At 37.8% G+C, this 13,649-nt stretch overlaps 2 protein-coding genes across 2 annotated transcripts in view; one reads left to right on the top strand and one right to left on the bottom strand.

The window, feature by feature from the left end:
* The window catches only part of DSG1 (desmoglein 1), a 30,934-nt gene extending 22,411 nt beyond the window's left edge, over positions 1–8,523 (top strand). The window contains exons 12-16 of the mRNA XM_059138996.1: positions 37–180; positions 1,599–1,735; positions 2,064–2,130; positions 4,529–4,737; positions 7,431–8,523. Coding sequence (XP_058994979.1) covers positions 37–180; positions 1,599–1,735; positions 2,064–2,130; positions 4,529–4,737; positions 7,431–8,477 — 1,604 coding nt within the window. The 3' untranslated portion in view covers positions 8,478–8,523. The remainder of the gene's footprint in view (positions 1–36; positions 181–1,598; positions 1,736–2,063; positions 2,131–4,528; positions 4,738–7,430) is intronic.
* Positions 1–13,649, bottom strand: part of DSC1 (desmocollin 1) — a 245,197-nt gene that overhangs the window by 192,788 nt on the left and 38,760 nt on the right. The gene's annotated exons all lie outside the window — the stretch shown is intronic.

Here is a 13,649-nt window from a genome sequence, read left to right as displayed (position 1 = left end):
GGAGTACTGGTGGAAGTAGCACTGAAAATATGGAAGGAGGCGGTGAAACCAGTACTAACTATGGCACTGGGACCCAGACAATGGAAGGTGGTGAAGGTGTAGGAGCAAATCTCTCAGATAATGTCCATTTTGGTCCTGCCGGCATTGGACTGCTCATCATGGGATTCTTGGTTCTAGGACGTAAGTACTTTCAATAATCCTATTCATATTTCCCCCTGAAATTATGGGGAGGAGATAAGCTTTTTGATCCTTTGATAAAATATACTTTACCAAATCTTATTTTGTGCCCTTATCAAGAGATGCTTGTTTACTGTTGAGTCTGCAAGATGAAAAAATCAAGCTTCTTGACCACTTACAGTGCAGTGGAGGATAAAAACTTCTTTGCAGTCAATTTCAGTGCCATGGGAAAGTGCCCTAACAGGCAGGCTCGGATTGCTATTTGAGTGAAGAAGACAGTCAGAGAGGATCCAAACAATCAGAAGCGGCTACACAGAGAAAGCAAACTTGCAGAATGTAACATAAAATACATGAGAAGAGATCATACTCTAATTTCATTTTGTTAGCCATATTAAGTATTAACCAACATTTAAAAACTTGAGAATTAAGTACTTTATAAAAGTAACTTAATTACCCAGGAGTTGACTCTCTCTATGGCAAGTAATAATACATGACTTTGAACTTTGACTTTGAGCTTGTTCTTTTATACTGTTGATTGCCTTTGAGTAGCGTAGTTAATAAAAAATTGAAAAATTACATATTTGGGGTCAAACACCTCTACATTCAAAGATTTCTCTAAGCCTAGCAAATCTTCAAGAAAGCAAAATGCACAGGATTCTTTCATTCCTTTCTTTCCTTTTTTCATCTCTTACCATCCCTCCCTTATTACTATCCTTACTATGTTCCTTCTTCTCTACCTCACCTCTTTCTTGTTTCTTTTCTTCCTTCGTCATATCTTCTACTTACACATACTTTCCTTCATCCATCCATTCATTCCAAATAATTTACCAAGATTGTATTATATAAAGGCTCTGGCCTAGACATGTATTTAGGTGAATAAGGAAACCCAACTGATTAACAGAAAGACATGGTTAACCAGTATAATGTTTTCCATTTGTGCAGGAGTAATTTCAAGAAAAAAAAAAAAAATCCATGTAGAGGAAAATAATAGAGGGAATAATTACCTGAGGCATGAGTAAGATTTTATTTACTGTGCAAATTAAAAAGATAGGCATGTCTGAAAGGAACAAAAGGAAAGCCATGGAGGATGGAACACAAAGACTCAAACATATGGCCTGTCCTCAGCAGCTCTCCTGTCTCCTTTAATATTTTTCAGAGAAATGACAGTGAAAAGACTCATCTGTTTTAATGTCATTTGAATACTATATAACAAATCAAAATGGATTGCAGTCTAGTATACTGAAGCTCATATTGATTTTGGTATCTGACCATTGTTCAATTTGTTTTCTGAAACTTTCATAAGAATTTTGAAGTCAAATGCAATGGTATTAGGGTTTCAAAAGTAATCATAAAAGAGAAAGTTGTTTTATTTTAATGTGGTTCCACTGCTAATTCCAGTATTCCTTTCTTTTCACCAACAGTGGTCCCATTTTTGTTGATGTGCTGTGAATGTGGAGGTGCCCCTGGCGGGGGAGCTGGCTTTGAACCTGTCCCTGAATGTTCAGAAGGAGCACTTCACACATGGGCAGTAGAAGGCCCACAGTTGCCTCCTGTAAGTGCTAAGTTGTAAGAAATGGCCTTTGGTAGTCCCCGAAACTCATTCTCATGCACATGAACCAGATGGTGGTCACCCCTCACAGTCTATGCTGTTCTTCGTTCTGGGATAGCTGGTGGGAAAATGAAGAGGAGAAGTCAAACGTACACCCAAATTAGATGGAAGTCATCAGAAAAGGCTTTCTCAAATGAAGTGCAAGTTTTAAATGGATTTCAGAACTTTTGTAAATAGTATTCTTTTAGAATCTGAGTCTATTTTGCGAAGAAACCCAATGTAAAAGGATAGACAGAAAAGAGCCATTACAAATGGGGACGTGTTTCTTGTCTTTTAGGACACTGTGTGTGTACCACCCATCTCACCTCCTGGGGCAAATCTAATTGAATGCATTGACACTTCAGGTAAGAAGGGTTTGTTTTGTCTTCTTAATTTTAACAGCTCAAATGACTAGAAAGGAATTCTGCTCTAACCCTGCATACCTTTCTATTTCTCAATTATCTTGTCTTTAACAGTTTCTTTCATTCATTTTTAAATGACTAATTTGCAGATCAAATGGTAACGGAAAAATCTCCAGGAATTACTATTCTTATATGTTGACTTTTTAAAATCTTCCTCAATCATCAGAGAGTACTTAGGAGATGACTGTATCAGGACTCTATAAGTAGGAGAGAAGAACCACAAGTCAATTCTGGTCCACATTTTCTGTCTAATAGAGAAAACATTATTTATCAGAAAAAAAAAATACCATTGGCCCTTCAATAGCACAGGTGTTAGGGATGCTGATTTCCATCAGTCAAAAATACAAGTATTAATTTTTGGCTCTCCCAAAACTTAACTACTACTTAACTACTAGATGACTTACTGTTAACATAAACAGTTGGTTAGCACACAATTTGTATGTCATACATATACATATACATATACATATACATATACATATATATATACAATATATATGTAAAATATACTGTATTCTTACAATAAAGTAAGTTGGAGAAAAGAAATTGTTATTAAGAAAATCACAAGGAAGATAAAAATATTTCTATTACTGAACTGTATCCATTAAAAAAAAAATTATCTGCATACAAACCCACTCTGACTTGAGCTGCTATCATGACAAAACGAACAAACAAACAAAAAACAAAACTGCATCCATTCTCAGCATGAGCAGAAAACTGATCTGAAAAATTTTGTCCCATTCCTTAAACTGGAAGTAAGTGAATGAAACACTATCAGAATCTTTCCAGGTTGTCAGCTGAGGCCATGTGCAGGGGGTAGAGTTTCTCCTTGCACATGGTTAACCAAGACTCTAATGACAATATGCCTTAAAACAGGGGCTAGAAAAAAAAAATAAAAAACAAAACAAAACAAAACAAAAAAACAGGGGCTAGAGATGCCTGGGTGGCTCAGTCATTAAGTGTCTGCCTTTGGCTCAGGTCATGATCACAGGGTCCTGGGAACGCGCCCTGCATCAGGCCCCCTGCTCAATGGGAAGTCTGCTTTTCCCTCTCCTTCTCCTGCTTGTGTTCCTGCTCTTGCTGTCTCTCTCTTTTGCTCTGTGTCTAATAATAATAATAATAATAATAATAATAATAAATACATAAAAGCTTAAAACAAACAAACAAACCAACAAGAAACAGGGGTCTAGAACAGTTTGCAGGCAGAAACAAGGGAACAATTTGAATTTCACAGCAAGGGGATAACTACCATACTAATAAAATTTTTTTTTTCTTTTAAACTTTTTGTATCTTTGAAAACAGTTATACTGTTTTGCTTTTTCTTAGAGTAATCAAAGTTAGTCATTTTCTTCTTTTTCTCCCAGTCTTTTTCAAATTTGTTACCATTCCTATTTTGAACTCTTTAGAATAGGAGACGCATAGGAATGTTTATAGGACTGCACCTTACTCAAACTACTAGACACACTGGTCTCTAAACCTATTTCTCTTCTTGATGTTTCCATTTGTGTTAATGACATCAACATCCTCTCACCACAAGAGCAGCAGCCCTGGTTGACTCTTCTATCTCCCTATTCTTGACATCCAATCTGTTCTCAAGACTTGTCAAATCATCAGATCCATCAGAATTTACTTCTGCATTTATGCCCTCAATACATCTACTAGACTTTACACAAATTTGGAAGAAAGCACAATGAGACACACCAGAGTCATAAAAGGATGAAAAACATATTGTCCCCCAAAATCAAGATCTTTGAAATATTAAAGCCATAGGGCACCTATCCCACTGCCAATACTTTCCCTATCCATGGCTCTTCCACAGACTGAACCATCATTTTGTCTAACTTCCCTTGAATATGGTAACAAGCTTCTAGTCACCCATCATATCCAAGTGAAAACACAAGAGTCTTGGTGCCAACCTTTCCTATCACCACAGCCATGGCTTCTCTGAAAGCCAGTGGTTCTCAGGTCTTCCTCTGGAAGTGCTGTGTTTCCAATATATTGGGGATATTCTTATACTATTTAACATTTAGAATTTGGGTATCCCCCCCAAAACTCCCTCAATTTGAAATCAAACTCACTAAAGCATAGGTTTTTATAACCTCTATGCAGCCCCGCTCTTCCAGCATGACACATAATTAGCAATAAATAATTAACATCAAACAACTAACAAATGAACAAACTGATTACTAATATTATTTTGAACTCCATATTGTATGTATAGCCCTTTATGTATCACCTTTGTTTTACCTCAATGATGAAATCGTACACTATAGAAAGTTATTTATTTTGGATCTACAATATGCTATATAGAAAGTGAACTTAATTTTATCAACACTTCTAGGGGTTTACACGAATGAGTATGGTGGCAGAGAAATGCAAGATCTGGGAGGAGGAGAAAGAACAACAGGATTTGAACTAACCGAAGGAGTTAAAACTTCAGGAGTACCTGAGATATGTCAAGAATATTCTGGAACATTAAGAAGAAATTCTATGAGAGAATGTAGAGAAGGAGGTCTGAATATGAACTTCATGGAAAGCTACTTCTGTCAGGTAAGGTCTCAAGTGCCATGGCTTCCTCTCCAGTCTGTGCCTCAAGCTCCACTCCAGGCTGCCACTATTTTTCAACAGGGCTTTGGCAGGTTCCCAGCCTCTAGTCTATGCCTGACGGTCATACTGCTGCTGGATAACATTTCTGTAATTCTGAACTGATCACTTTACTCCTCTACTTAAAAATAGCCAATGACTCCCAGCTCTATTTGTCTAAGGCAATGAAGTCCTAACTCCATAATATGACAATTAAGATTATTCATAAAATGATCCCTTCCCTCATTTCCAATTACTCCTTACCACCAACCCCACATACCATATGTCTTTGCCTCATTCACACCATGCCTTTGCTGTGCCCTCCCAGGATGCTTTTATCCATCATCTCTATCACAAACTCCTATTCATCTTTAAAGACCCAATTCAACTATCGCTGCTTCTCTGAACCTTTTACTGATAACCCTCACATCCAAAATAGAATTGATGTGTCCTTATCTGTATTTCTGTAGTGCTCTGTGTATAAACTTTATAGAACCTATCATTGCTAAAATATGTTTATATGTCTACCATGGTTTTTATTGCCTTGTCCATATGTTCTCTATATCATGTTGCCAGTACCTAGCTCAGTTCCAGGCACATAGTAAACACTCCGTAAGTGTGGGTTCAAGAACCATAGCACACTTCCAGAATATTCTAAGAACCAGCAAAATTAATTTTGCCATCCTCAGGTAGAGACAAAATTGCCTGTGGCTACACACCAGATGGTACTTAAGCCTTCAGAGATTTCCCATCTCTGAAACTGTCTCTAATAGATCTGCATCCTTCTACATCCTGGCCTAAAATACCTTCTTTAACTCTTCTATTGCTTTAGAGGATGGCTGATATCTTGAAATTAAACAGTGAGAAAAGCCTTTCAAATAGTAGTAGATAATAATAAGAAATCTGTTGCTAAATCCACAGGGATGCCTCCCATTCATGTCCCTACAAATGAATGTAAAATTCTGCCTCAAAACTTTTGCATCTATAACTCCTTCTGCCCGGTACACTCTATGTACTTTCCTCACCCTGATGCTTTATTCTAACTTCTGATTCTGATCAAACATCACTTTATGAGAGGCTGTGAGTGGCCACTCTATCCCTTCACTCTGAGCTTACCACCTCCTGACACATATGTTTATGTATTGCCTGTCTCCTCCTACTAAAAGGTAAGCCATATGAGAGAGAGAGAGAGACTCCGTCTGCTTTTGTTCACTACTGCACTGCCAAGTTCCTAATTGAGTGTCCGGCAAACAGTAAGGACTCAAAACGATTTTTGAAGGAAATGGAACAATTGGCCTGCTAATAAAGATATTTCTGATACTTAACCTGAAAATTTATAATCCAATATTATGAACAACAAAAATGAAATAAAAGTGCATGTGTTTGGGGCACCTGGGTGGCACAGTTGGTTGAGTGTCCAACTCTTGGTTTCATCTCAGGGTTGTGAGGTGGACCCCCACATTGGGCTCCGTGCTCAGTGGGCAATATACTTAAGATTGTCTCTCCCTCTACCCCTCCTGGTGGTGGTTCTCTCTCTCTGAAATAAATTTTTTTAAAAAATCCTAAAAAAAGGAAAAAAGTGCACGTCTATGGGCTTTAACTTTGAATCGAAAGAGATCCTATTTTTATTTATTTTATTTTTTAAAAAAGATTTTATTTGCTTATTCATGAGAGAGAGAGAGAGGCAGAGGGAGAAGCAGGCTCCCCATTGAGCAGGGAGCCCCAGGTGGGATTGATCCCAGGATCCCAGTATCATGACCTGAGCTGAAAGCAGACGCTTAACCATTGGAGCCACCCAGGTACCCTTCCTCTTCTTCTTCTTCTTCTTTTTTTCTTTTTTTTTTTTTTTTTTTTGAGAAGGAGATCCTATTTTTAAAAACTTTCTGTTCTGGGGGCGCCTGGGTGGTTCCGTGGGTTAAAGCCTCTGCCTTCGGCTCAGGTCATGATCCCAGGGTCCTGGGATCGAGCCCCGCATCAGGCTCTCTGCTCAGCAGGGAGCCTGCTTCCTCCTCTCTCTCTGCCTGTCTCTCTGCCTCCTTGTGATCTCTGTCAAATAAATAAACAAAATCTTTAAAAAAAAGAAAAAAACTTTCCGTTCTGAACCCCAAAATGGCATAGACCCAAATTCAAATGTTCTTTTTTACTGAAAAAGTTACACTGAAATAAATCTTCATAGAGCCACCACATTCACTTCATTGGAGGAAGGAAAGTGCAATCCCAAATGAACCAAATCAACTAAGAGCTACCTTTTTTATACAAACAAACAAACAAAAAAGAAGAAGAAAAAGAAAAGAACCCCCCCCACAATTTGGTATACTTCCTGCACAGTACTTTTAAGTACCTCCTAACATGGTTATAAAATAATTCATGTGATTTTTTGCATGTGCTTTTGTATCCAAAGTGCACTGTGAGAGGAAAGTCCATTTAAATAAATTTTAAAAATCAAAATGTATTAACAGGCTTACAGTTAAAATAATTTCTAACCAAATTCTTTCGGGAAATTATATAATGATTTTTAATGCATCTCTAGAAGAGGTCAGAATTTTGTCTTCTAGGTCCCTCTTTGGTAATGTCCCAGAAGAAAAAAGAATAATCAAGACTTCTATTATTGTTAAATATGTATCCATAATCTCATTTTTCTCTTTCCTCTGTTCATCCAGAAAGCATATGCTTATGCAGATGAAGATGAAGGACGCCCATCCAATGACTGTTTGCTCATATATGACATTGAAGGTGTAGGTTCCCCTGCTGGCTCTGTGGGTTGTTGTAGCTTCATTGGAGAAGACTTGGATGACAGCTTTTTGGATACACTGGGGCCTAAATTTAAGAAGTTGGCAGATATCAGCCTAGGAAAAGAAGTTGAACCATATCCAGACCCTGATCCTTCTTGGCCACCTGAAGGCACTGAACCGATCTGCCCTCAGCAGGGAACAGACCCCATCACTGGTGGACATCCACCCATCTCCCCACATTTTGGCGCCACCACAGTCATTTCTGAGAGTACCTACCCCTCTGGACCTGGTGTACAGCATCCTATGCCCATTCCTGATCCTCTGGGCTATGGTAATGTTACTGTGACCGAGTCTTACACCACCTCTGGCACTCTGAAGCCCTCTGTCCATATTCATGATAATCGACATGCATCAAATGTAGTGGTGACCGAGAGGGTGGTCGGCCCAATCTCTGGCACTGATTTGCATGGAATGTTGGAGATGCCTGACTTGAGAGATGGGTCAAACATTATAGTGACAGAAAGGGTAATAGCACCAAGTTCAAGTCTACCCACCTCTTTGACCATGCCTGATCCTAGAGAGTCATCAAATGTGGTAGTGACAGAAAGAGTAATCCGACCAGCTTCTGGCATGATGGGCAATCTAAGTATACACCCTGAGTTATCAAATACCCAAAATGTGATTGTGACAGAGAGGGTTGTTTCTGGCTCTGCCATAAGTGGAATTAGTGGCCCAGCTGGGATGACTGGAGGCAGTGGCCTGGTTGGCAGTGTAGCTGGAGGAAGTGGTGGTGGCATTGGGTTGAGCAGCCTGGGAGGAGGTGGGGGCCTGAGTAGCAGCATGGGGGGCACAGCCACCATTGGCCACATGAGGAGCTCCTCTGACCATCACTTTAGCCAGACCCTTGGATCTGCCTCCCCTAGTACTGCCAGAAGTCGAATCACGAAGTACAGTACGGTACAATATACGAAGTAGCCAGGATCCCAGCACACTTGTTCTCAGCTGTGGTGATTCAGCTTCAACTCCCACCACAAAAAACCTTACATTGTGATTTATGATGCACAACTAGGTGCTACGTAACTGTGGAGTGAGGTGGGAAACCGCAATGAGAAAATATGTAAACAGTGCTGTTGGGCAAGAGCTCTCCCTAGCATTTGTAAATCTTTTTCTTACATTAATACTAATGGAATCACGACAATGAACTAAAACTTGAGACAGGGTCTTTCCTGTGCCAGTACAGTGATAGGTTCTTCTGTGTGGCCGGTCCTGTATCTCCAGCACATGGAATAAATTAAACTCAGTCATGCAAAACAAATGGCCTTGAGATGGCTTTTGGCACAATTCTCCTTGCCCTATTTTGATTGCCATGTAGCTCAAACAATATTCAAAAAGGACTAAACATGTAATATGAGCTCACATATTCAGGAAGAATTCGAAATGTGTGCCAAGCACCTGGTCAATTTCACAGATAATAGAAATAAAAATCCAACCATATACTCAGACCATGATTAACAATTAAAGAAAACAAATCTGACTACACAGCTCACAAGCTCACAAGCCACCAAGCACTCCTACCCTAATAATTGTACCAGAGTAAATAAACCTTAAATTAGGAAATGTTTCCTGGGAGGAAACTTCCAAAAGAGAATGGTAATAGGGTGAGATTCATTTGGGGGACATTGACAATGTCTGATCCCAGATCTTGAGAAGGGGTTTCAGCTAAAATTCCCATGGAGTCAAGGAGTTTTCTGATTCTAGCTTGTGTTTAGTAATAGATGCAGTATTTATGAATATTGCATACCAATGAGGTTGCAGGATATCACACTTATTTTTCCCATTATCACTGTGGCTGTGACCTAATAGTATGAATTTGCCAGGTGTACTTCTCTGACTGAAGCAAGTAACACCTGACATGGTTGTCATCCCTAATGGTAAATTACCTTCCAAAGAAGCAGATGGAAATCACATTGTATTTCAGATGTGTATTCACTAAATGTTACTCATTTATATCCAGCTCTTTATTATACATCTCTTAAGTTAAAATAATTTACTTAAGTTGAGCTGTGAAAAAAAGCCTGCAGTATGGCTTTGGGGGAATTTTTTCTTAAGGGGATCTAAAAAAAAGTTTCTAGAACATGTAAAATGTTTAATGTGAAAAGTTAGAATTATTCTGTAATGTAATACCACATTATTAGTTTTAATTGAGTTTAGTACTTTTCTAGACAATGTTCTGCTACTATTTTAAAGGGGTCAACTAAAAACTTTCAACAGTGTTGATGATATTGTGTTGACCCAATTGAAATTGTGCTAGACCACCACATATCCTTACTCTCACTCCCTAACTAAATTTTCTCACTAGAATAAATGTTACATTCCTGATTTGATTTGCTTATAAGCTCTTGGCTTATAAAGTGCTCCAACTGATAAGACAGTTCCCAAATTATATAGTATGATATATTTTTCTACCTTCAAAATTTAATAATGTATTATTTATGGTATGTCATTTCTATGTGTTTGCTATATAGTATTACCTGGTTTTAAAAATATCAGAATCAACGCATTCTTAGACACGGGTAAGTTTACTCTAGCAAAGTAGAGGAATTTTATTCTCTTTTCTAAATTCAGCGTTAATATGAGCTCATGAAAGTGAAACTGGATATGACAAAATCTTTCAAGGATTATTCCCTGCCAATTACTCAAGTTTCCCAGGGTGTTACAAGATCAAAGAATAGTCTTTCAACTTCCAACACTTATCAAAGGGGGCCAGGGAGTGAACTAATTTATTAGAGCTATTTTGCTCTATATTATAGCAGACGACGTCAATATTTTCAAAGCCACAATATACATCTTATTTTATGTCTGTAGACCATGTGAAATTTTGATAGTCTGTAGCATGCCAAAATGTAGAGGTATAAATAAAGTCATTCAGAGGAACTCTTTCTTTTATTTCTTTCTCTCCCATTTGGGGAGGGGGATTCCATTAATGATGGATAATCTTTCCAGAAATAAAGTCAAAAGGTATTTATTGAAATATACTTGAGTATGCTGGGCTCAGGAGTTTGAAGGAATAAAAATAATTATTGGTTAATTAATTAATGGGATGGTATCTGACAATAAGTAGCTTATGTGCCACTTTGATTTATCATCAGAAGTATTCTTTAACGACTCCTGATATCTTCCAAAAAAGTTTTTTAGGTTGTCTAAAAAATGCCAGATTTACCATCTTTAATAACTATTATTATTAAGATCCATTAGTAAAAAACCATGGAAGATATAAAAAGTGACAGTACTAGTTGCCAATCCTTCTAGGAAGATACTTTCAAATAAATTTTTTGTCAGGATTACACACTGATATTCTAACCTTTATTCTTAAATTTTAAAATTATCTTTTTAAGATACAATTCTAACAATCATTTAAAGACATGTCATTTTTTCAATAAACAACCTTTGGGTAGAAATCAATTCTTCACTGTAGATCCTTTACTGCAACCCAAAGACCTTAGGTCATTCTACAGATCTAAGATACAGAAATTATTTTATAAGAAAATAGTTATAATTCAAATCTATATTGCAAGCTGTATCTCAGATCAACATGCTCTTAGTAAAAGGGAGAAGGAAAAAATAGTAATTTCAATATTATGTGTATATAGTTTGAAAAGAAAAGGGTATTTATAAAACATCTGACTTTCTGAAGAGATGGCCCTTAGGGTCAAAAATTAGTGTATCATAAATTCTTTATAATTTAATATTAACCAAAATACCATCTTGAGCTTAATTTTGACATTGAATTCCAGATACATCTGCTACATTTTATTAGCCTTGATGTATATCGCCTGATGTAACTGTATGTGCATGAAAAATTTACAGAAAAATTATCTATCTAGGGATATACGTAGGCCTTCATCTGGACATCTCTTCTCTATTGGCATATAGTTTTCAGCCTTGTAATCTCCATTCAATGTAATTTCCTGACAGAATTTTAATTATATACCTTCAAACATTACATATTCACTCTAACTGGATGTTTTTAGTTATATACACAACTCATTTCTGAATTTATACCAACATCTGAAGGTCAACCAGTGTATAACACATACGATACCCTTTAGCTAGAGTAGGAACTAAAAGGTTTTTAATCATTGGCTAAAATAGCCAATTTAGGAAAGACATTCAAATCCCAAAACTTCTAAAAGTATTTGCCACATTTTCCCATGCCTATTTAATAAACCCCAAACTTTTGTAGGATTTCTGGTATTTTTAAGACTTACTTCCCTTTGCACTGCAATACACCAGTCCACACAGATTACTAGTCTCCATGAAACAGAATCTGCCTCCTCGTTCTCGATTGTTCAATTTATGCTAGGACAAAAGCATGAATGGATCAACTTATTAACCATCAAAGAATTTTAAAACAAAAAATATCCTATTGTTTAATTGTCTGTATTCCTTCCATTTAGTTATATCTGAATTACTGAACACTTTATCATCAAGCGGTACCTAGTCTAACTTATTTTTCTTTTGCTATTTTACAAGTATTTTTAAACTCTAATATTCATCTTTGGTGATGTTTAAAACAAGGTGCTTTCTTTCAGGTTTCAATATAAAAGTTCTTGGCTTATATGGGTGCTAATTCCTTGCTTGGTCCTTTATTGGCTATTTTAAGTTGGTTTGTAATTTCCAAAGGCTTATGTTGACAGCAATAAAATGATTGGTATGCTTCCATCATCTTTTCTGAATGGTAAAGGTGGGGAGGTTTAGCCTGTAAGGAATACTTAGAGGTCAGCAAATCTAATGACTATTTTCAGTCCAGATGATTTATTTTATTTTCATATTTTTATTTTCGCGTTGTTATTTTCACATTGTTAAAACTTTTTTTCATTTTCCATTGTCTAGTTTTTTTTTTTCCTTTTTCAGCTTCCTGGGGTGCCTTCTCTCCAGAGGGCTTCCCAGCAGTGTCTGAGCACAGGCTTGAGCACCCTCGCACAAATACATAAATGACAAGTAGCTGGCATTTTAAACATCTGTTGTTGGATACTTAAGCAACTTTATACTAGCATTGTAATTCTTTTAAAATAGATTTTCTTTTCAAATTATGCCCTTTCATCTTTCCTGGCCGTGCATCTCCTTTTCGCTCTCCAGTGCCACTTTCAGAACATGATCACCTTCCCCTTACCCAAAACCTTACCCTTTCCATACTTGTCTGAACTGCCTTTCCCCTCTCTACTGCTTGCATCTTTCCCTGAACTCTCAACAAGGTTCTCATTTTTACTGAAGACTCATAGTCTGGCCCAGAGTCCACTGTGACCTCTCCAACTCTAGAGAGCATTCACAGGAACTCAAGTGACCCCACAGAGGAGGCAGCTGACACCTGGAATTCTGAATTCTCAGACCTCCATTCTCCCCGTCCCAACCCAGCACGGCAGTTTCTGGATCCCTGTGTCAGTCTTCCCAGCCTCTGACCACTTCCTCCTCCCCCTTCTCCTTCCAACTCACTAGCTCCTGCATTCTGATGGCACTGTTCCTCCACTTCATCGGTGCTTCCTTGTTTTACTCCTCTCACTTTCCACTATCTGCCACCCCACTTTCCTCCATGTCTAATCAAGCTTCTTGAGTTCAAATATGCTGCCTTTTGGTGAAAGCCTTTGAACTCCTTGCCCCGCCCCTCCCTTTCACATCCCAAATCTTTCACATTCCATCTCTGTCCTCACACAAACAGTTAAAGAAGTGATTCAACAGAATTGACTTTTTTTTTTCATTTTGAATACTCAGTCTCAAATCTCAGATTAATATAACATGGTTCCCCACAATCCAACCTACTCTGATAGACCTCTCATCTCATTATACTAGCTCACTATTCTATACCTTTTCTGTCATCAAAACTCCCACACCTCTTCTTTCCTCCTCATTCTTAGTTGATGACCTACTCTTATTGTTCACGAGACATTCACCTGTACTTGCACTCTCTCCCTCCATCTTATTACAGTGGAGCTAGTGTCCTATTTATATAAAAAGACAATCCCCCATTTCTGCTCAATGACTTTGCTCCTTCCCTAGTAGTCCTTTTTTGAAACCATCTCTCACTCTCTTTCAGAGCCTGTTCAACAGCATCCCTTCCTGGAGCTACTTCCTCATATTTTTGTCTCAGCA

This window comes from Mustela lutreola, chromosome 11 (assembly GCF_030435805.1).
Source record: "Mustela lutreola isolate mMusLut2 chromosome 11, mMusLut2.pri, whole genome shotgun sequence".
NCBI classification, from domain to species: domain Eukaryota; kingdom Metazoa; phylum Chordata; class Mammalia; order Carnivora; family Mustelidae; genus Mustela; species Mustela lutreola.
The sequence above is the reverse complement of the archived record's forward strand: the minus strand, read 5'-3'. Positions and strand labels throughout refer to the sequence as shown.